The 24940-nt window shown below is 35.7% G+C and overlaps 1 protein-coding gene across 7 annotated transcripts in view; it reads left to right on the forward strand.

Annotated features, from left to right (window-relative positions):
* Positions 1-24940, forward strand: part of PHF3 (PHD finger protein 3) — a 57536-nt gene that overhangs the window by 29315 nt on the left and 3281 nt on the right. For 6 of the 7 annotated variants that reach the window (XM_055810462.1, XM_055810466.1, XM_055810464.1 and 3 more), the window contains 11 exons: positions 9632-9953; positions 10963-11140; positions 13630-13780; positions 13903-14059; positions 15092-15208; positions 17434-17565; positions 18436-18568; positions 19072-19267; positions 20893-21040; positions 22410-22499; positions 23744-23939. In XM_055810462.1, coding sequence (XP_055666437.1) covers positions 9632-9953; positions 10963-11140; positions 13630-13780; positions 13903-14059; positions 15092-15208; positions 17434-17565; positions 18436-18568; positions 19072-19267; positions 20893-21040; positions 22410-22499; positions 23744-23939 — 1820 coding nt within the window. Of the gene's footprint in view, positions 1-5973; positions 9522-9631; positions 9954-10962; positions 11141-13629; positions 13781-13902; positions 14060-15091; positions 15209-17433; positions 17566-18435; positions 18569-19071; positions 19268-20892; positions 21041-22409; positions 22500-23743; positions 23940-24940 lie in introns of those variants that run through there. The other variant, XM_055810467.1, reaches the window with a different exon arrangement.

A 24940-nucleotide genomic window follows, 5' to 3' on the forward strand; every position in this document is an offset into this window, starting at 1 on the left:
ATTTACTGTGCAGCTATAGTAACTGCATCAATGTGTGCTATTAAAAGAATTAATGCTAGGTTTGCTTTGCCTGGTTGTAGAATTGTCTGCTTGAAGGGGCACTCAAAACCTAGTTATGTTTGGTTTTGTTTTTAAAAATCCTTTTATTAAGACTGCCCCTTTACCGTTTGTGCCTCTATTATAGTGTTTCATTTTATGCAGTTTGCATTTCCTTAGTTTTTATCATTTCACGTATGATCACAATTGTAGAAGTACATGGGTAGCCTGTGTTTCAGTGTATTGTTTCAATTTGTAAAGGCTGCTTCATGATACGGAAATGCTTCTGTGGATATTTTTAAAGCAAAATATGCATATTTGGGGTTTAAACTGCTTGGTATTGAAGCTTTGCACTGAACCCATCCTGTTTTCTTTGTATTTTTGTGAACATTTTAAACATTCTATGAGTTCTTCTTGTTCTGAATGTCTTGTTAGAGTTCCAGAAGTCTTGATTTTTAATAGTAAATGGATCTTAGCAGTACTGGGAAGGTACAGCAGTGAGGCAGAACTAAATCGACTTATTGTAGTTTATAAGGTCAGAGTAAAGCTACAGAAGATATACATACTATGCATTGATACAGGATTAAATGCAGCAAACCAGTTTTGCATTGGTAGCTCTTACTGCTGCTCGAAGAGTTGTATAATCATAATCATAGAATCATTCAGGTTGGAAAAGACCTTTAAGATCATTGATTCACCAGCAGAGGTTGGATTGAGAGAGCCCATGAGTTGCCACAGATGGTTATTACGGGTATCTTGAATTTCATGTCAGTCTTGTTAAGTTTTAGGTGTATTAGTTGGTTGTTCCTCCCTCTGCCCCCCTGTGTCTGCAATAGAAAACTGTTGACACAGCCAGCAGCTCCAGTGGGAAATGATCAGATTTGCTAAATGTAGGAAGATGCTTGGAGCATAAACAGATTTTTTTTTTATATAGAATGTGACTGAGACACATCAGTGGAGTGAGAAAGCTTGCATTATTGAGCTCCGTGCTTAGTAACGGAAGGCTTAAAACTGTCAGTCCAGCACTTCATATTATCACCGTTCTAAAAATGAAGTTTCAGCTTGTTCAAATTATTTTTATACTACATTGTATGCTACAAATAACAACTCAAACCTTTCAGATTCACTTGATGACATTAAGATACAAGAGGAATGAAAATTTGTCAAGGGCCTTGGCATTTTGTACTTATTTAATTATTGGTACAAGAACAAGAAAACATTTTCAGTACAGTGCAAAAGAAAAAAAAAGCTTGACACGATAAATTTCACTTACATCATTTGGAAAAACATCAAAATTATCAAAATTGACTATAGTGATAAGGTTTTTTTCATTTGCCTTTTGAAACAGCCTAGCTGGTCTGCTGATTTCCTTTTTTTCCTCTGTGCACTGTATAGGAGAAAAAGTGTGAGACAACTATTGTCAAATGACAGCAAGATCAACAAATGTCAGAGGCAATGCTAAGATCTGAAATAACATTTGTGTTTATACGCTGTTTTATGGTTATTTAAACTTTGGAAATTTTTATGAATGCTGTAGTACAAATCACTTGTAGGAAAAGAGTTTGAACTGAAGTTGCAGTCCTGAGATTGGAAAAAATGTGCATAAGAGCTTTGCAGTATGTCATGTTTATGTAATGCATCTGGAATTCAGGCTGCAGAACAGTAGTCACTTGAACCTTTTTGTATTTCCTATAATAAATACAAAGCCACTAACTTGTGGGTAATGTAATGCTAAGCTTAGGAAGTTGATTCAGCTTGAAGGTAACGTGGAGATCTTTCATCAAACTTTGTGTACAGAATCCCCAAAGGGGGACGCTTACATAGGCCCTTCACAGCCCCAGAGTAATCTTACTGTGCCTGCTAGAAGACCAGTAGAAGGATGGTACTTATATGTTGTCTTGTATCTTTAGGAATATATGCAATAATTAATACATGGCTGGGAAAGGAGGAATCCTGTTCACAAACATGTGACTTGCATGATCCCAAAGGTTTAAAAGTTAAAGGTGTCTCGCTTTATAAGAGGCCTGCGTGTATTTTACTGTTAATAGATCGTCTTTCTTTTGCACCTGAGATTTGAACAGTGACTGTTCATACTTTGTTTTCCACTTGTCTTGATGCTTGTAAGCTGGAAGCAATGTAATTGTTTTCTGTATCTTCATTATCCAGAAAGTAGGTGGTTAGGACTAGATCTTTCAGTCTGTCTGCTTGATGTATTTGTGTTGATTCCCAATCAGAGATTTACATTTGCAACATAACTTAAAAAATAATTATTCTTTCATATGAAAACTAAGCCCTATGTTACTGGGCAAGTCATATAATTACGATGTAACTTTTTATACTTGATAATTTTCAGCACATCTGAAACAGGGTTGTTTTTAGTGCAAAGATTGAATTATTGTTGCTACTTACCATAGTATTGCTTTCAACTTGTTTGACTTTGTCATTGTATTCCCGTAGCGATGTCAGGTGTTTTTTCATGAGCTAATAAATTATTTAATATACACATAAATTTTCATCTGTCTATAGATGAAATGTGTGTATGTGTAAGGATATGCATATCACATAGAAAAATGTTATAGACTAAAGTTACTGCCTCAACTTCTTAATGAGTTCAAGTGATGTTGAAAATACTGTGTCACAAACAGTACTTACTTTTCTGGCAGACAGATCAGAGATCTTTAAAGATAGTTGAAGGAAGAAAAACCCTTAATTTCTTGGCGTAGAGCTAGATGAAGATGGTATCTGCAGACATTGAGAAATCTGCTAATGTAAGATTTCCTCCTATATGCATCCTTCTAATGTAAGGGCTCATATTACACATTTCTCCAGTTTTCACTGTAGATTTTCAAGTTCGTTGCAGGCTGGAGGACTGAACTCATTCCTTCCATGTACAGATAGACAAAACCTAACTGCTGTTGTGCAGATTGTCTCCCTTATCTTCACTCTGTCTTCTTTAATGGAAGAAGTTCCAGCAATTTCTGATTAATAATTCATAGTACATAACTTGAGATATTCTGTTTCTAAGCAAATTTTCTAGAAGGTATTTTATCTTGAGGGAAGTTTGTCGTTTTAATTTGTTGCTGGTGACTTCTTTTGATTTCTGCGTTTCTAGTAAGGTTTTTTAATAGGCTGTTGGAGTTTCGGCATTCTCTTGTGTTGTTTTGTTTTAGTTTTGCTATGTTTGTTTTTTGTTGTTGCTTGGGATGTGGTCATGCAATTTGTGTGGTCAGACACAAACTGGCCTTCTCAGAACTCACAGAAAAACTAAGTGATGCAGGACCAGAGCTTTACTTAAGGTCATCTTCCTCTCCACATTTCAACTCTTCTTTAATATAGAGGAAAAGATAATAATATTGTAAAAAGCAATTAATTGGAAAGTGCAGGAGTTGATTTACCAAAGATCTAGTATTCCTGATCTCTTGCATACACATAGTCACTAAAAGGTTTCTGCACCACTGTAATACAGAAGAATAATTCGAATGATGGTTGAAGTTAGAAAAGAATGTGAACTCTGTTTTCCTGTAGTAAAGATGATTACTAGGACATTTGTTTTTTCGAAAATAGTGCTCATATTTTAGTAAACTATTTTGGAACCAGGTGATAATTTAATTTGCGTGGCCAAAACAAAAGAGAATGAGGAAGGAGATGAAGGCTCCAAATTTATAAACACTCTTAAGTTACATGTGCATATTTTTTAAGGGTGGATGCATATACATCAAATGAATAATTTTTGTGACAACATTCTTCACAAGAAACAGTAATTAGAATAATCATGATGCCTTACATTGTATAGTATGAGTATGTTAAACTGCAGATTATGCAAGATGTCTTCAATTTATAGTTGTGGATGAAGCGTTTAAGTTTTCTGCCTCTGTTACTTCTTTCTTCCACTGTGAAAAGCCTTACAGCAGTAAAAGCTGTATGTCCACTCACAGCTGTAGAAAAACTGAATGACAGTATAAACAAAATAGCTTCATAATGTATAATTAATGAATGGAAGGACTCCACTGTGGTTTATGTTTACAGCTGTATCATTCTATTAGTAGATTTTTATATGGACTGTATTACTATGCTGCAGTATTGGGGGATTATTATTAGCACCAGTACCATTAAGAAATTAGACAAATGGATAGCATGGGTTGTCTAAAATGCATAATTTTATAAAGGATGCGTATATATATGGAGTCTATAGAAAATATCCTGATACTGCAAGATGCAACATGTGGGTAGAATCCACTGGTAGTGACCCTTCCCTTAATAATTTTTTTTTTCTTTTTTTATGGATATGTGATTAGTATTAGGAGATGTATTGTACCCAGTTTTTCCAGGGTTTGGGGAAGTTCAGTGATTTTGGTTTTTGTGTTTTGTTGTTGGGCATGTTTCATGCGTTCACCTTTAGTTCAAAGAGCATAGGGTTGCTTGTCTCCCTGTTTGTTTCCTTTTTCAAGAGGTTCATGTAACATGGAAAACCAAAGGAAATTATGCTTTTAGGGAAAAAAAGACCCTTATATTACATAAAAGATGGGTTATTGAAATTTAATACTTAAGTAATAAGTTTGCGGTATTTTTTTCCCATGCTGCAAATTCTGTGTAAAGAGATTTGGTTGGTAGTGTTTCTTTGATGATAGGTTGTTCTTACTTGTAGAAGATCAAAACCTGGAAAATCATGTCACCTGTGTACAAAAACCAAGTGAGAAACTGCTGATGTGTATGTGCTCTGACAAGGTAGTGCAGATTTTTTCTTGACAAACACTTGTTTCGCTTGAGCTTTTAATCAAGCCCATACTACTTCACTGATGTGGAACACAGGCTCTGCTAAAGCTACTGCGAGTACCTTCTCTACTAGTAACATCTTTATTAGGTGAAGGAAAATCAGCTGACTCCATGCAGTGTCTCTGCTTTAACATTGACTGGACTGTAGCATCAATACAGCTGAGACACAGTTAATACAAATTTACAGGAGTTTATAGAAGATTGGTAAACAGTGCTGTTAAAGGTGGGGAAATGCAGATACGGGACATGCTTTAAACACTTAACTCCTTAAAATGTGCCTCAGCACAGGGTTCATTCCTCTTATGTGAGTTCAGGGTTAGTGTGTCATTTTGAATAGGTTTAAGTTTTGCTTTTTTTGTTTGTTAAGGTTTGAATCCTGTTGCAATGTTTTCCCTATGCTACATATCAGAAATGCAGAAGATGAGAGAGAGGCAGTTATTTCTGAAGTAGCTAATTTTCTGTGGCAAGGCACCTTACATTACTAGTAAAACTTAAAATGCTGATTACTGGCCCATGCTGAACTACTCTGACAGCTCCCAATTTTTTGTCTTTTTAAAACTGTACTTGTAAGTAAAATAAGTGTAAATTGTTTTATGAATAAGATGGTTTCTGCCTATTTTACTTATAAAATCTTACTTCACAGTAATGGATTTCTCTGGAAAATTGCTTTTGTTGCATATGTTGAATGTATTTAAATTAATTTTAAAACATGGTCTGTATATTTGAAAAGAAATAGTCCAGCCCTGAGTTTTTCATCTAACAGATGAATATAGTTTACTACAGGTAACACACCAAAGCAAATCTCCCAATCCTGAGAGTGATTGTGGAAGGTTTGCATTAATTATTATCTCTCTCTTTTTATGTATCATCTATTAATTTCTGATTTTAAGGTGCATCTTTTCATGCCAATGTGTGGACTACCAAAAGGAATCTTTAAAGGAATGAAACAATAACATACTCTATGCAAAGGTCCCAGTGAACTGTAGTATTGTCTGCTGTTACCTCTCAGCTCTTCTTAGGATTTTCTTAAAAGAAAATTTTGGTTTTATATTAAAGTCCAGTGAAAACAAATCTGTTATTTAATGTGGCATGAAATATTTTAAAACATATTTTTCTTTCTTTTTCAGCTTTACATCTTCCAATCCAGCCTTACAACATGGGTAAAACTCCTGCACTTCAAACTTGAAGCAATCTACATTGAGAAACTTTGGTGTTTTAATAGTCCAAGTTATCAGAACCTCTTCAGTCACAACTCTGACAGCTGTGCAAGAGGACATCCTTGATCCTTCAAACCAGGCTTCAGTTTCCCTTGGCTCCCCTTCTTAGCCTTTGAGCATTGCCCGTTAACTGATTATAATCGCTGTTACAAATCATAATTGTATTATGTGTGCAGATGAGGGAAGCAGATAAAGATGTAAAAGTGGCTGTACGTAAAAGGATTATTTACGTTACTGGTATCAAAATCAGTATATTCTCTCCCAGCCTCAGAAGTTGCAGCATTGCAGTTGACTAGTGTGAAAATACTAGTAGAAATAGTGAATTTTTTTTTTTAGGCAGGCAGCACCAGTATTTTTATTACCATTTTGTATAAGTAGTTTTAAGCAGGACAGTTGTAAACACTACCTTCTCTTTTGTAGTACAGGCTTCATGGATGTTTCCAGATTCTCTTTGTAGTCTTAGTTTGAGAGCTGAATTCTGAAGCTTTACTGTGTGTATTTATAGTGTAATTGAAAGCTTATTGTGAAGACTGGAATGAAGCCAGATGGTTATTCCATCTTCGGTAGTTTGCTTAAGATGGCGTGAATGATATCTGTCTGTCTTGGTGTATATTCTTAGTGAAGAATGATCTTTTCTGAACAGAACTAGTTTTAGGGGGTTTTACCTTTTTTTTTTTTTTTTTTTTAATTATTTTTTAAATAGACCTGAAAATAAATATGTAAGACTGGATGCCTATCCTGGTGCTTTACTTACACACCATCTCTGTTGCCCACACTGTGGGTGAACTAAGTTGAAAAATTCTACGTGCTGTCAATTTAAAGTTGAACATGTGCAGCATCTTGTGTGTTTTAGTCTTGGGAGTTAACCTCTCTTTTTCTGCAAATTTAGTCCATTTTCTAAATATTTATCAGAATTCTATTTTGATTGCTAAATGTCGCAGTCTGCCTTGCTCATTTAACAAATCAGTCTCCAATGCCTGAATTTACAGACTGGGAACAAAAATTCATATATATTCAATAAAAATTGAAGTAGTTGCAGTTGTTGCTTCGATATGGTATATTCTTGGTTTCCTTCTGTTTTCAACTAAAAGGCATTCATTCATTAATACACCAAAATGTCCTTTAAGCAAGAAACACTTCACTGTATGCTTTGATCTTATTTCAGCTCTGCAGAATATCTTTAGTTTGGAATTTTTGTAACCAGTTTCAAGTGTTCCCAAAGTTTTCCTAATATTTTCTTGCAATTATGAGACGTAAGGCATCCCCTTGTGGATCCTTGCAGTTGTGAAATAGGCACTCACGCTGTGTTCCCTGTCATCACGTGTTTGGAGCTCTAAGTTCTCAGAAAGGAGCGATCATCTTTGTGTTGAAGTCTCATGGCTTCTTTCGTGTTACCCTGTTGTGTTTATGAATGCTATGGTATTACCCTGATAGGGCCATCAGAAGCAGTTGTCCCTTGATACTACCTTTCTTGTATCTTCACTTTGCTGGAACATGGATCTGAAAAGATTGTGATACTGACAAAACAGGAAGGAACGTTTGCCTTCCTAATTGAAACTATAAACAGATGGACAGATACTGTTTGCTAGTGCCAAGTAATATAGTAAATGTACTGGCTGCTCAGAAAAAAATAAAATGAAAAATGAGAAAATAGTTTTATTCACAAACTAAAATAAAAAGTGGTGTCTTCAAATCTAGCAAACAGCATCATAGGCAAGTGAAGCTAGAAATTACCTTTTTTTCAAACTGCTGGAGCTTTAAAACTTTCGGACTTTACATCTGAAGACTGTTTACTTCAGCAGAATTTAATCCTGATTTTTTGGGGTAAGAAAGGGCAGAACATAAAGCCACAATATTTTCTTCTGTTTCAAAGGTCTGCTGATAAATAGTAATTTCTATTTCTTGAGGTACCAGTAGTTCTTGAATACAATACCTCCAATCAAGACATACGGAGTGTTCATTTACAGTTCTGGACAATTTAGAGTTCCTATAAGCACATTTTGTACTATTTATGTGGTTTTGCAATGTAGATAAGTCAGCAGATAGCAGATCCTACCCTGAATAGGAACATGCATAAGGAATATTTTTCCTTAGAATTGTTTACAAAAGAGATTTATAGAATATTAGGTTAAAAAACCAGGGTTTGCAGGTCAGTGTATTTAGCTTGTTGGATATATTGCTGAAACAACCAGCATTTCATTAATTACTTTCAAAATCAGGTCTGTCTTCTGTGGAATTTAAAAACTAATCATTCAGGAAATGATTTTTCTGTATTCACAAAGAACTCATACTTTCCATAATACACTTGCATTCTTCCTGAATTTTCTTCATCCAGACAATATATATAATAGTACATATATTTAATACAGTTCATGTAAGTATAAAACAAAATGCAAGGTATGTAAAAGGGGAAAGAGAATGTAAGTGGATGATGCAGGAGGTCTTCCTACATCATTTGAAGGCGGATCTTAAGTAGTGATGCCAGGTTCATTGTTACAGGAAAGGTTTGTAGAAAATAACTACCACCATGTAAGTCACCTGAAGTAGATTCATTGAGGTGTTTAACCTGAGTAACTGAAATTCAACATCTTTCCCAAATAGTTCCACTGGAAGTTGTACCTATCAGTGCAATTAGGTCGTAGTGATACCTAACGAAGTTTTCAAAACGCTTCCACAAAGTAGTCATAAATTATGGTTTTATTTTAGACCAATGATCTTTACAATATTTTGAAAATAATATCTCTACCTTGAGTTACTTTTAAATTAATGAAGTAGTTGAAGTGACTCAGGTGAAGGGTGTCCTTTAAATGATACTCATTTTGGTGTTTGAAACATTCGTTAAATAATATTGGCTCTGACTAAAATAGCTGAGCAACACAAAAGTGGCATGTCCCCCATTTAAAACAAACAAACCAGTCCCTGCAAGCTAGATTTGCACCCCATATTCACCAGTAAAGAGAATATAAAACAACACTCTGGAAATAATTTGGTAATAATGGACTAAGGAATGTGATATAAAATATATTTAATACATAGTATATAACATACTTTAGAATAGCTTGATATTTCTCTGCCTAAATTTGTCAGAACTCTTAAACATCTCTTACTGCTGTGGAACATGCCAGTTGATACATTTCTGCTCTAGGGATGATGATCATATTTGAAGGAAAATGGGTATAATATGATCTTGCAAGAAAATTTTCAAATCTTTTCAAACAAGTTTACTGGTTTTGAGAGTTTTGATGTTACTGGTTGTTTTTTTTTCTTGTTGTGTTGGTTTTTTTTTACATTCCGATCAATTCTTTTTTTAATGGTGGTCTGAAAAAGTCCTGTGGTAGGATCTGGGGACAGGTTGCAAAAACATAATGAGGTTATGATAGTTTCTTGGACTACTGCAAAAGGCAAAAAATGCCCAAAAAAGTATTTCTCAGGAAGAGCATACCATGTCGTAAGGCTGGAGATGGATGTAAAGCTACAAAGAAAATCACTCACCAGGTAAGAGCAACTTGAGATGCACAACTCAGTACAAGTAAGGTACATTCTGCTGAAGTTGCTGCATCTTCTTTCGTAGCCTGTACACTGACTTGTGACTGTTTTGTTTTCAGGTTTATGGTGGGCTGTGGTAGATGTGATGATTGGTTTCATGGTGATTGTGTTGGACTGAGTCTTTCTCAAGCTCAGCAGATGGGTGAAGAAGACAAAGAATATGTGTGTGTGAAATGCTGTGCTGAAGAAGACAAAAAAATGGAGTGTTTTGATCAAAGTGTACCAGATACTCATCTTGAAATCCATAGAGAAGAAAAAGCAATTGAGTGTGAAAAACAGGGGATGCTGAAGCAAGCACCTACTTGTAATCTAAATGTAACAACTGAAAAAACAAAGCAAATAGAGGACACTGGGAAGCATAAAGTCAAAATCTTCAGACGGGTGAGTCTTGCGTAATGCTTAAAGTTCTGTTAGTTACTGGGCGTAGGAGGAGTTTCCTCTGAACTCCCTGCCATTTAAAATACCACGTTTCAAACATTTTTGTGAATCCAATTTAAAACTTCTCCATTATTTCCATCGTTCATTTTCTAACATTTGACTCTTTTGAGATGATATTGCTAAACTCCTCTTACATTGAGCAGGGTTATGTGTGTGTGTATATACACCTATATATATAGATGTATATAGAAATGGTGAAGAACTTGCATTTTTCTTCCAGATTTCTAAACGCTTTTACAGGACATCTGCCAATTTGCTGTGTGATATAAACCACAGATCTTTTACATACCTGTAAAACAATATGAGAACAATATTTTAGTTTTGATTGTTTTAACTTAAGATCGTACATAGAAAAAGATGCCTAACATTTTAATTGGGGCCTTTCTACTCTCTTTGTATCTCAGTTTACTAACTAAAGGGTAATTTACAAGAGCAGTGAGATATTTTTATTACAATTCTTTATAGCCTTTTAGTATATAGCATCATGTTCATCATAACTTAACCAGTAATACTTTTTGTCTTATTTCTGAATAGTAGTAGCATAATTCTGACATGTAAGCTACTCCGTTTAATTTTAGTTTACATGTGCTTCCTAAACGCAAGTGACTTCCTGTGGATGCTTAGCTAAAACTGGTTAAGGGATGATTGTTGGTATCCCTGACCTTTTAAAATAACTGAAAACATAGTTGTTTTCAACATAGAGCTTAACTGGAAATCGCCTGTGATACGTTTTCTGCTGATATTTCAAAGAGATTGTTAAGCAGTACTTGGCAGTGATTTGGGATATTGTTAGTAACTTTTTAGAAAATGCTGTATAATGGTGCATACATCTAGGGAATTCATTATACATTATACAGTATACTTGAAAAAAAAATGGAAAAAATGTGTGGTAATTACATAGTGGTCCATTGTAGTATTCAGTTGCATGTTAACCTGTAGATGTTTATTTCAGGAATCTGGTGATGGGAAGAACTTGTCAGAGTCCAGAGACTCGGATGCTAAAAAAGGGCAACATGTTCCCACTCGAAAAGGATCACAAACTGCTGTAATTCCTCGGCGGTCCCCTGAAGATAAAAATGAAAAAATCAGTAAAGAATCCCCTAGTGTGGTTGAAAAGTCTACAAAATCAGGTAGTGAGGTTTTTGAGGTGCTCCACACTGCAGTTCACATATATGTACAGTTGAAGTATCATACTTTATAGTATCAGATTTTTAAACTACATTCTGATGATATTTATGAGTTTTATTTCTCATTTTTTAACATTTTATTTAGCGGTTAAGTATTTCCTGTGTAGAAGTGTTATTGTTTCAGATTTGAATAGTAGAGGATGATCAAGAATGGGGGAAAAGTATACAACAGCATCTCTGTATTAAACTTTATTTCACATTGCAGAAAACTTTGAAATAATCGTCCATAAAATACTATGAAATACTTAACGTACATAGAAGTGTTTTCATTGCTATATAAATTATAGAATCATAGAATGATTTGAGTTGGAAAAGACCTTCAAGATCATCAAGTCCAAGTATTAACTGTTCTAGTCTGCCACTAAACCATGTCCCTGGACACTTTGACTTACAGATGTCTTTTGCACAAATTGACAAATAATTGTATTAACTTATTTCAAAGGGGAACATTACATTGCATGTTGAGCCATCAGATTTTCAACTGATTTTTATGCAGAAGTTTGACAGGATATATTTCCCCTCCCAGCAACCTCTGTCTGCTCTGCAGCTCCCTTTCTGGAAGCATTATTGTTCTAGAATCATAGTAATACAAAATTGTTGTCATTTGGTACTGAAACCTCAGCAGTAAAGATAGTGAGATTTTGTGTGAGAACTGTGTCTTTAACTCCTAAACTGCAGGTTTGAATTCTTGCCTTAAAAAAATAAATATATCTGCTCTTCTGGTCTTTTGCCAATGCTGATGCATTCTAGAAACTTACTGGTGGAAGAAAACAATTGAAAATGTCAGGGTTAAATGTAAATCTAAATGTAAGTATTTTACACTGAATGGTATCTTTTGGACTTCAAATGCCTTGTTGTTCAGCTTTGGAATTCTGAGTCACAAAATAATTGACATCCTTGCTAATGGCATGGAGTGAAATGAGTCTTTGGCATCCATGAAGTAATTGAATCGTTTTAAAATATATTAATTGAGCTAGGAGACACAAAAAAGATTTTTACAGTGATGATTTCAGAGTAGCAGTTAATCTAAAAATAATTTTTAAACTGGAAGCTTGGCAGTCTCATTTAGAACAATAAACATCAAATTATTAAGTAGCACATTTGTCTATCTGTTAACTGTTTTGAGTTATGCTCATAGTGACATTGTTTATTGCTGATCTCGCCTGTGACTCCCCTGTTACAGGACTGTGTTTTCAGATGGTTGAAACTTTGCCAAAATGTTACTGGCACGTGGAGGTTTTCCCTTGCCTGTGACCCTCTCAGGCTACGTTTTTTGAAAGGTTTTAGTCCAGTTCTTCATCCTTCTGGGGAGGAGTTGAGCAAAATGTGTATGTAGCAAATGGAAGCATTATTAGAGCTGCTTTACCTAACAATCCTAGCGTATGAATACTTCAGATCACAGCGCAAATGGCAAACCGCTCTCTTGGGTCTCTAGCACCTTGCTGGTGAAGAAGGGGAAATCAGCAATTTTGATAGGGATCATAGTCACACTGAGAAGGATGATGATCCAGCCACACAGGCTGCCCAATGGAAAAGAAAATCTTTTTATAGATACTTGAAAACGTAATCAGTTTTGTTTCTGGTATTAAGACATTTTAAGTTGCATTCTATTGGTGAAAGTAATAAAGACATCGTTCTTATTACCGTGAAACACCCATTAGTTCTCTATCAGTCTTAAATTTGTTTCTTTTTTCAGTCAAAAGTTAATAAATTAATATTGTTTATTTCCCATTGCTTTCATAAATAGAAGGATAGTTCTCTAAATTAGTGATCTGTTCACATGCTGAGACAAATGAGCTTTCATTTGACACTGGAAATGAGTTTGAAGGAATTTGGATTTTTTGCTTAAATGATTTTAATTTGATCAGAAGTTTCCATTAATTGTATTATTTATGACACAAATCTTACAATAGCCTTGTTTAAGGGTGTCTGTTGTCTGAATCGGAAGCTGAGAAATAATTTTGATTGCCAACAGTTAGAAAAATGCTAAGTTTAATGAAAAAACAATTTAAAAATAAAGTTTAATATGCTTGTAATACATGCTTCCTAGTATATTTCTCAGTTAATTCATCGAAAATTAATCAAAATTAATTATGACAAAAATTCATAGTAAAAAATCCTACACCAAGATCAGCTAACAGCAGGCACTGGTCATCTTGGTTCAATGTTGAAGAAAATACCTTAAGTCAAAGGGCACAAGCCCTGTTTGTACTAAGGAAGTTTTTTCTGAATTAATCTATATAATATAAAATCCAGACCAAATAAAGAAAAAAACCCCAAAACCGAAAATGCAACGACCCTGTGAATCCATTCCTTCTTGAAGGTCAGTTCTTGGCAGTTTAAGAATAAAACTTCATGACATCAGGCACCAGTAAAAGTTTATAGCAGTAACTTGAGTAGCTTACAATTTTTAACTCTGTGTGTGTTGATAGGTGTTCATGAGAAACAAGAAATTAAGAAAAAGAAAAATGAGAAAGGATCCATTAGTGCAGCACACCTGCCAGCTGTGCCAGCTTCCAAACCTTCTGCTGATCAGATAAGACAAAGTGTCAAACAATCTCTTAAGGACATTCTGATGAAAAGGTAAAGATATATTTTTAAATGAAGTTATTAATTTGTGTTTGTAATTATTTTGTTTCAGGAGGCGGAGAAAAAAAAAATATTTGGAAGCATTTGGTAATTTTTGCTCTTGTGTTATCTTGCAGATTGACAGACTCAAGTTTAAAGATTCCTGAGGAGAGAGCAGCAAAAGTTGCCACAAGGATTGAAAGAGAGCTGTTTTCTTTTTTTCGGGACACTGACTCGAAGTACAAGAACAAATACAGAAGTTTAATGTTCAATCTGAAAGATCCTAAAAATAATGTATGTATTGTCTGTTGTGCTTTACAGGAATCCTTAATTTGCTGTAGATCAAAGGAACAGTCTTCTATGTAGATACATTATTAGTCCTTTCACAATTTATCGTGTTTGTTTTTTTTGGGGGGGTTGGGTAGGTTTCCTCATCTCTTTGATGTTGTTTGTCCTCTTGCACACTGTGTTCTCTTTTTTGCTTGCTCCCATCATTAATTCTATAACTCCTTGCTCCCAGTGTACTTTTTATAGTGAGGTTTCAAAGTGTAGTGGGTATAGCTTGCCTAGTTTAACATTTAGTTTGTTTTTACCACTGATCTGGTTGGGTGTCCCTGTGTCCCCCTATAACTTTTTGCTGCTTACTCGACTCATTCTTGTTTCTGTCCAGTAGCTTGTCTCACTCTGCCTTTTCATACCACATTTCTCAAGCTTGATCTTCACACTATTTTCTGATTTCTTTGAGCGCATTATTCAACATCATACCTCCTCAGCTTCTATCTTTTGTCCTTTTATCAGTTATTCTGATCAAGTTGCTTTGTCTGTAGTATTTTACTATTACAATTAGCCAAGGGTAAATTACATGAACAGATGAACTTCTGTCACTGCCTTCTCTTTGCTCATACTGCTAAGTTACGTGGGCTTTTTTTAACCCTAGGAGTTCAGTCAAGAAGCATAGACATCCTCTAATACTAGTTTTTCTGCTCTGTAGTACAGGGGATATATTTTTTTTTTTAAAAACCAAACAACCAGTGATTACTGCTGCAGCAGACATAAATTCACTTTCTCCTTTGGAACAACAGTTAATTATACATCTGATCATTAAGGGCGTATGTAGTTACATTTTGTTATGTAGAATAAATGGAGCTCTGGAATTAAGCTTTTTATGTTATAAAACCTAGTACCGCTTCTTGCAGTGGGAGATAATTACAAGCTCACATGATCCATATAGCTGCACAGAGTATGTTGTATGTTGCTTCTCTGCTTTATTTCCTGCTGCAAGCTTTTGTTGTCTTGATAGCAATAGTTAACCTTTCTTTCTTCTAGATATTATTTAAGAAAGTGCTGAAAGGAGAGGTTACTCCAGACCATCTAATAAAAATGAGCCCGGAAGAACTGGCTTCCAAGGAACTGGCTGCTTGGAGACAGAGAGAAAATAGACATGTGAGATTTGTGAACTTATATTGTTTAGTGCCTAATGATATTTAGTTTCTGTTTGCAGGTTAAGTGTGTGTAGAAAGAATAGAATGCATGTGGCACAAAGCAACTTGGACTAATCAGGAGGATCTCTATAATTTATTTAGCATTCAAAACCCAAAGGAGTTGTTAGGACAGAAGTGAAAGTAGTATAGTAAATTCCTGAACGGGGGGAAACAATGCATTTTCCTTTGCTGTGCAACTTTGTTGCTGCTTGATTTTTTATTCTTCTGTCTCAAGAGCTGAAGGCTTCTTTGTCCTTACTTCCAACAAGATTTTAAAGCTCTAGCTGGAGCTTTATAGGCAACAGTTTTTTAAAAAGGAAGAGAGATCTCCTTGGACAAACCAAACTGAATTGGTGTTATTTATAACTTACATACTGATGGAGCATGACAATTTACCCACCGAGAAGTAAACCTGAAGGTGAAAAACTGATGCGCCAGTCTGAAAAGCAGTCTAAGGGGAAAAAGAAAAAAACCCAAACCCCAATCCAAACCAAAACCAAAAAACCAAACCAAAACCCCAACAAAGTGTAGGAAATTTATTAGGTTAGTTTGAGCATTACTTTTCTTGAAACAGAAAGTCACGTTGTATTTATAGCTGTGTTGACGGTTTAGAGGGAGAAGCAGGAATATGAGCAGCTATATTATTTTTATAGAAAATGTCTTTTTTTTAATAGATATTACCCTGTTTATTGGGCAGTCAGTCCAATGATAGTTAACTGTAGCTGCTTAGAAATGACTGGTTTACAGCATTGAGTTTTCTAGTTTGCAAAATCTGGATTTACATTGGCAGAATCTTTGGTAATTATATTCCACTTCATAGAACTGAAAGGCACAAAATTTGGGAAGTGTTAACTGATACACATTTTATATTTGGGTTTTATGATACTAGGAATTGTGTTATATCAGATGACTTCCAATAAAAAAACTAATGAGTAGATAGTGTAACATAGCATAGATGGAAATTCATTCTCTTGAATTCTCTATGCTCAGAACGGAATAATGTTCAGTGATAACTGATTCAGTGCAGTGGGATTGTTGTAGAGACTGCTGTTTGCATTGCAACAGTAATTATTCTTGGGGTTTTTTTCCTTTTCTTTGCATGTTGTGACTAGACCTGTTTATGAATCATGACAACTTTTTGCTAGTACTTATGCAAAAATAGTTGTTGAATTATTCTGTTACCTCAGAGTTGTTTTGAGGGCCTAGAAGGCTTATTTATTCTGTAGCTATCCAAAGCCCATCTTTTGTAGTACATCCTTATTACATTTATTTTTGTAAACATCAATAAAATACTGAAAACAGGCCATACAAAACAATTTCCACTGCTGTGAGGAACAGCTTCAAAACAAAAAGCCTACGCTGCTCAAGAATTACTGAAGGGTCCTAAATTTCTAGAATTTGAAATTGAATGCGACATATAAAATAAATCGCAATGTATCACTTGACTGTATTTTTCATTTTCCTATTTAAGCAAGTCTTTGAGACTGCTACTTAGTAACTCTTTTTTTTAAGTTTCCCCAGTGTGTTCAAAAGTAACTGTTAAGTATTTGGCAGACAGATAACAGCAGTCATAGAATCCTTGTTTCCTTATGAAACACTGTGTAAAGTATTTGGGACAGCCAACACAAACTCTTTTGGGTTAAGAAGTTGAAGTGTGTTTAAGAAGCATCTTTAGAGAATGGTTTATGTTTTACCTTTTGCAACAGAGCAAAGCCGCAGTGCTGATCAGAATTAGCATATCCATTACTTTAAGAATACATTTAAATTTTTTGGGGAGGTAGAGTGTTAGTTTTATGTACTAAAAAAACAAGCTATTGCAAAAGATACAAATCTATATGTATTTATGTCCTACATTGTCCTTATTATTGCGGGAACAGAGTTGATGCATTTTTCTTCTTTAGTTCTTGGAAAATCAGAAGTGCCTGTCTTAAATTTAGTGTTGAGGCTCTGCTCTTTTTAAACTTGTTTAAATACATGCCTGATAAGTACTTGCTGCACTGTAGGGGAAGTTAGACTGGCTGCTTGTGTGTTTGCTCTATGAAACTACTTGACATCTGCAAAATAAGAATGTATTCTTTTTTTCCCCAGAGAATTTCCTAATTGCAACCCTATTTTCTGTTGCTGTATTTGTGGGTTTCCAAATTTTATTGTATAGAAGTAAACATATGTAACTTCCTGTTTCTACAGACAATTGAAATGATTGAGAAGGAACAGAGGGAAGCTGAAAGAAGACCCATCACAAAAATTACTCACAAAGGAGAAATAGAAATTGAAAGTGAAACACCAATAAAAGAACAAGAGGAAGTCATGGAAATTCAGGTAGAAAAGAAAACATGGCAGCACTGGAGCTATGCTGGAGCACCTCTTCTGTGAAGACAGGCTGAGATGGCTGGGGTGGTTCAGCCTTAAGAAGAGAAGGCTCCAGGGAGATTTTATAGTGTCCTTCCAGTACTTAAAATAAGTATAAGAAAGATGGGGACAGACCTGTTATTAGGGTGTATAGGGATAGGACAAGGGGTAATGGTTTTAAACTAAAAGGAGACAGATTTAGATTAGGTATTGGGAAGAAATTATTTACTGTGAGGATGGTGAGTCAGTGGAACAGGTTGCCCAGAGAAGCTGTGGGTGCCCCGTCCCTGGAAGTGTTCAAGGCCAGGCTGGATGGGGCTTGGAGCAACCTGGTCTAGTGGAAGGTGTCCCTGCCCCTGGCAGGGGGGTTGGAACTGGATGATCTTTAAGGTCCTTTCCAACCCAAACCATTCTATGATTCTATGAACACAGTCTATTTAGTTCATAGATAATATGATTGTAAAGTGGTTTGTTTGTGATTTTCTTGTTCAGATCTATAATTATAAGTTAAGTCTCTTTTGAGTTCACTTTTATTTTTACTGACTTTCGCTTCTGGGGCTGGTGTTTGTAGTTTTTCCACATTGTGTCCATGACTGTATGATGAATTCTGGCAATAGCAGAAATACTGTATATCTTACCTACACAAAGTATTTGGCAATACCAGTGCGTTCTTCTAATGCAGGTGAGGACTTTGTGATGGCCTTTTAGGGTTTGCAGCTGAAGGGAGAGTTTCGTGTCTGAAGGGAAGATAATATCATAAAATAAGCAGTATGAATAGCAATATTAGGAATATTAATAGAGGAAAAAGAGGCTAACTGAAATGTGTTTGACTTTTCTTAGGAACCTAATATGAAGTTGTTTGAGAAGTCAGAGGAAGCTGAAAAAGATAAAGAAGTAAATGAATCTGCATCTCCAGACACCACAAGTCAACATAAAAATCATCTCTTTGATCTTAACTGCAAAATCTGCATAGGTAATTTTGAAAAGTGCATCAAAATTAAATAAATCACGTTTATATAATGCTTTTCAGTCATAAATCTCAGTATACCTCAAGAATATAAATAAATGGGTGTTTTTCCCTAGTTTGCTGACAAAGATGCAGAAGCAGTGTTTTACTTCATAATTTACAAAAGAGGGAATAGTAAAATGATAGGCTTATTTGCATAAACTTGTCTCCTATTTAAAAAAGAAAAAAAAGACCACAGAAAAAGAAATCTCTTTAATGGGTGCACGTGCTGTTGTTGAGTCCTCATTTCTTTATCCTGTCCCATTACAGTGGCAGTATTTAGATATAATATTGTATAATTATATGAATTTATACATTTTATACATACTTATAAAATGTATCATTTCTTTATCCTGTCCTGCTTCAGTGGCAATATGTAGTATTTTTGTTGGGTTTTCCATATCTTCAGAGGAAGTCTTCTTTTGTTTCTTTAATAAAAAATAAAAACAATTGCAATTCATTCTTTGCAGGCCGAATGGCTCCACCTACTGATGATCTTTCTGCGAAAAAAGTGAAAGTGTCTGTTGGAGTTGCACGGAAGCAGTCAGACAATGAAGCAGAGAGCATTGCAGACGCGCTTTCTTCAACATCAAGTATTTTAGCATCAGAATTACTGGAAGATGATAAGCAAGACTCATCAAAATCATCATTCACACCTCTCCCAAAGTAATATAAACTGTAGAAGCGGTATTTTTAAATGAAATACATTAATCTTTTTAAGCGATTATAACTAAAGCTATTTTTTTAATGGTATTTTATTAATCCATTTGTGTACTTGAAGTTGTACACCTCCTCTTAGTAATGGGGTTCTCTGCTGAAGTAAATGATGCTATGCTTTTATATAAATATTACTATATATGCTGTTGTGATTACGAACTTCTAATTACCACATTTTCTTTTGGGGAGGAGTAAACCACCTTATGTTTTCTGGTGCAACATGGTCTAAAAAGCCACGTGAGTTCGTATTAAATAAGTCAGGATATAGATTTCATGTATTTTGTTATTAAGGAATGTAGTATGTACAGTGCTTTAGTTGAATGAGTATGCTTGTGTTTTTGTATATGTGTATATATAAAGCTAGGGAATTTGAGATCGCTCTAAACAGAGCATTTACATTACAAATCAGGCTAGTTTCAAATCTCAAAGCAATACTTCTCTAGAAATTACGTTTAACTGCACCTTGTTTGATGTTTTGCCATATTTGGTGTCAGCTCTCCATTATCTTCCACAGTCTGCTACCCACTAAAGAGGGAATTGCAATTTATGAGGCTGTGTTTTTCTGGTTAGAGGAAGGGTTTTCCAGAAAAATGTTACTTAAAATTGACCAGAGTTTGTGCTGAAATTCTGCCTGTATCAGGGCAGTGTGATCCTTTACTGAGGACAGTGGACTTAGTTTTTTTGAATAGCTGGCTGAAGATTCAAAGTAGTAATTTCTAGTGTAGACAGAGGTGTAGATGTTAGGTTACTGCATTACTGTAACAGCACCACACCTGGTACTACTGGGCAGCTAATTTAAAACTGCTAATAGTGTGCTGGGAGTGTTTTGATGGCAGTATGATGGGAAATGTTGAAGTGCAGCTGTAACCTTTTCCATGAGGAAACAGTCAAGTTGAGGAATACTCTCCTGTGAAATTATTTAAGCCTTTCTGCTTATTTTTTGCAGCTGCTTTGTTGACAAAATGGGGGCCTCTTTTTTAAGAGGGGGGAAAACCACTTTTTTGTACAGGTGATGATATAGGAATTGGGAGGAGGCGCTCAGAGAAGCTGTGGAAGTGATGCATGGGTGAGAAGAGATGAGGAGCCAGCTCTTGGGGCATGGGAGGAAGGGAAGGGGGATGCAGGTATTTAGGTGGTGGACAGACAGTGTTGCAACAAAGCTAGGAGCTAGGAAAGCAGGTGAGGATAGGCCAGCCCATAGTATGTTGTCTTCTTCCCTCCTCCCCGTGGCAGGGGAAGTTCTTACTGGGTCTGCAGCACCTATATGTGTTTGTGTGTCTGCTTCAGCAGCATTTAATAACTCTTGGACTAAATAACTTCTCCATTCTCAAAAGATACAGCAGTGAACTAATGTGCTGCTTATCTGACTGTCCTTCCTGTAACATGTATGTACTCCCTTGGAAGATGAGAAACTTGGTTGTCTGGCCATCTCTTTTCATTGACCCTGAGCTTAACTGAAAAAGAAAATTCTTGACATGTCATTTCTTTTGTAAAAGAAAAATTATGATTTGCATTATCTTGTGTTGATGTATCATGTTCTAAACAAAGTGATTTTCCTGTTTGTCATTTTTTAGGTCAGAAACACCTGGTACCGTCGAATGTGAAAGTCTTTTTCTGGCACGCCTGAATTTCATCTGGAAGGGTTTTATCAATATGCCTTCAGTGGCAAAGTTTGTTATTAAGGCTTATCCAGTCTCTGGCTCTTTTGAGTATTTAACAGAGGTATTTATATTTACTGTAAAGAATGAACAATTCCTATATTAACTTCAGCAACTTGTTTAATGTGTATGCTAATAATAGTATAATGATGAAGGGTAGTGAAGCACGATCGTTGTACTGAGTAAAGTATTTATGAGAAGACATAGGTTAGGCAATCTGTTTTATGAGTATTTTTCAGTTTCTCCACATGGACCCATGGCTCATCAGGATGGAAGTTCTTTGATATATTTTAAGATGTTTTGCTTTCATCACAGTGTAAAATGTTTCTTGAGGATAAGCAGCCATATTTCCAGAGCTGGTTTTATAAAGGTTGAACTCTTTTTTGTTTATTATGGAGCATCTTCTGTAGTATAAAGCAGCAGGGAAAAAATAGGACAAAATTTGTTACTGAAATAACCACCTTGGTGACATCCATTTTCTAAATTAGTAGTGAGAAAATTGTAGCTCTGTTTTGAATTTTTGTTTTTGGAAGAGAAGTGTCTACTGGTGGCTTCTGTTGATGGTGTGAGAAGTCTTCTCATCTTCTACAGCAGAAACTTGCAAAACAGGGTTTATTTTTTTGCCTATCTGGTGGCAATTCTGGTCCTAACCTTCCATTGTAAGACTAAATTGCCCTTAAAAAATAAATAGATTATGTAGTGTTCTCTTTAGTGTCTGAGAGGTAGGAAGAGGATGCAACTGCTTATAATAGTTGTCTTTGTGTCATAAAATAAAAACCAGAGAGCTCATAAAGCTCAGTGCTGCTTCTTGCCAGTGACACAGAATGCATCAGCTTTCTAATTAAAAGGACTCGGGTCTTCTCTTAATGTGATTGCCTTTGCTGTAAATCTTCAGTGAAGTGCAGGGCATGCACCATTTCTGCTTTATTTCCAAAAACTAGTTTTCCTTACGTGTTCCTAAAGGATTCTGCAAGTCTGTTTTGTTGCTTGTCAATAGAGAACTCAATAGTATCCAAGAACAAATTTATGTCTATATATAAACGCCTGTGTAGGTTATTTTTTCCCCTCATGATTAAGATATTGAAAGTTCATTATATAATAGGTGTGGGGCTCTCATAGCAGTTTGATGTAACAGATAAAACTTGAGTGTTTCCAGAGCACAGTACAGTTATGTTTGCAGTTAATGTTACTGAAATAAATAATTTTGGGGAAGTATAGATGAACAGTATTGGATGATACCTAATTTAGTACAGATCATAGACTTGGCACTGAAAATCTGAATTTAAATATCCAAAATTTAAATTAATTTGTTTCTACTGTAATTTAAGAACTAAAATAACTAAGTATGTTGTGAGTATGTGAAAGAGGTACTGGATGAAGGATGTACCACAATTTTTATGTTGGATTCAGATTTCTGTTGTCCTTTCTCATAGGATTTGCCTGATAGTATTCAAGTAGGTGGCAGGATATCTCCTCACACTGTCTGGGAGTATGTAGAAAAAATCAAAGCTTCAGGGACCAAGGTAAGAGGTTTACATATTGAAGGCTTGCTGTTTAACATACATCTTAGTCACCCTAAAGATCTTTTTTTTTTTTTTTTTTTTTTTTTTTTTTTCTCCCCTCTTTCCTTTGGAACATCTGCAAAATACGTGACACTTTAAGGATGACTCACAGTTACATTGAATGTGATGGATGGCAGCTTGTTGGCATTTATTTTCTTACTATCTAACCTTAACCGGTCATTTGCAGTTTGAGAATACTTGTATTCCTTTGAGGCAGTAATTCATAATGAATGTTTGGACACCACATGTTTTAAGTGTTACCCTTTCATTCTGGTACTGTTAGGGTACGCAAAACCGTCTCGGTGGTCCTATGCAGGTTGCCCTTGCGCTGGGGAGCTCAGAGTTACATAGTGTTCTCCAGATGCTGACTCAAGTGCTGGATAGACAGGAATAATCATTTCCCTTGGCATGCTGGCTGCTTCAGTTCTGACACCCAGCATGCAGTCAGATGCATTGCTGTTCCATATTCAGCTTGTCCACCAGGCCCCCCGTGCCCTATTATGCCAAGCTACTTTCCAGCCACTCAGTCCCCCAGCCCGTCCTGGCCCATGGGGTGACTCCGTCTCCAGGTGCATGATTTTGTATTTGCCTTTGCTTCCCTTCACAAAGGTCAGCCCGTTTTTTCAACCTGCTGATGTCCCTCTGAGTGGCAGCCAGCCCTTCAGCATGTTGACCACTGCCCCTGATTAGGTGCCATCTCAGTTCTGCAGGGGGTCTCCTTTCCCGTACTCTAGGTCATTAGTTAAGCCATTAAACAGCATCATTCCAGCATTGACTCCTGAGCTGGGCTTTGGCCATGGTTCTGCGATCTGAGTACTTAGTCTTCCCCTAGTATTAATGGATATCTCAGACAGAATAGGCTGCAAAATAAAACTTTCTAGTAATGTTAAGTGTCGGGAAGGGAATAGTTACTTGGAAGCTGGCATGCTTTCCTAAAACTTGTTTAGCTGGCTGATAAAATGTTGGTGATTTTGTCATGCACTGTAATTTATATTTTTATATGAAATGCTTTTTATTTGTTTTTCTCTGGTTTTCCTTAATTATTTTTGGCCCTGTTTCTGCTCTTTTTGTCTGCTCTGTTGTTCTCTGCCGCCTTGGGGAGGCTTTTTCTCCTCTGAACTGTGCTTTTAAATAGAGAACAGTCACTAAATCAAAATTGCATAGAAAAATAATACCTGCCCATCTCTTTCTCTTTTTGTAAACAGGAGATCTGTGTAGTTCGCTTTACCCCAGTAACTGAAGAGGATCAGATATCCTATGCATTGTTGTTCGCCTATTTCAGCAGTAGAAAACGTTACGGTGTAGCTGCCAATAACATGAAGCAGGTGAAAGATTTGTACCTCATCCCTTTAGGTTCCTCAGATAAAGTCCCACATCATCTTGTGCCTTTTGATGGGCCTGGTAAGTACGGCTTGGAATGTGGAACATTATTGTCATAACACCACTTAAAGAAGTTAACAGCAGAAATACAAGAGATAATTAAATTTAAAGATGGCAGCCATTCTGTTTGAACATGTCAGGAGTTTTCCAGAGTATTGTTCGCTTCCTTGAAAAGATGTTAATTTCCCACTGTAAGATTATTCTGATACTTTATAAAGTATTGACCAAAAAAGTTACTGTGTGTAATTTTGTATCATGTTTACTACATTCTTCCTCTAACCCCAGGGGGCTTTGTAGATTACAATCTCAGTAAATTAAGTGATCCAAGTGAGCTATGATAGTAGTCGTAGTAAGTTCCAAATTGATACTGTAGCTTTAAAATAGTATTGTTCATTATTTGAAATGCACTAATTCCTTCTTGCTCAAGTGTTCCAAACTTCCTTTAAAAAAAAAAAAGTAAAAAAAAAAAAGTCATGGAAGGTTAAAAAAACCCCACATGGGCAAAGAAGAAAAGGTCCCGAAATGGCTCTTAGTTATTCTGCTTACACATGAGTTATTTTGCATCAGCTTATTTTGGTTATAAAAATTTGTGGATGATTTCTTCGTTTGAGATTAGCAGGGCTGAAACAAAGAGAGGGTGAGCTACAACTCGTAACTTTTTTTGCAAGAACATAAATTATATGGAACAAAATACATAGTGAAGCGATAGCTAATAGTATACTTTGAAACACAGTGCCTTCCTGGAATGAGGGAAGCATTTTGGAAAGTCACTCTTGGTAAATCTTTGAAGAAGTATGTCTAACACAAATTGATGAGGAGATTTTTGTTGTTGCAAGTGTGCTGTTTACTCTTTTTTTACCACCCCCACCCCCCACCCCCCCCCCCTTGTGCTTTGCTACCATTGTTACCAGACTGTAGCTGTGTTAGACTAACATGATGTTTAACTTCAGTGCTGCTTCTTATGTGAATAGATGTCCTATATAACTGTCTCATATTCTGCGTTTGGAAGTTGTAGTGGGTGA

Source organism: Falco peregrinus, chromosome 7 (genome assembly GCF_023634155.1).
Source record: "Falco peregrinus isolate bFalPer1 chromosome 7, bFalPer1.pri, whole genome shotgun sequence".
In the NCBI taxonomy this organism is placed as follows: Eukaryota; Metazoa; Chordata; class Aves; order Falconiformes; family Falconidae; genus Falco; species Falco peregrinus.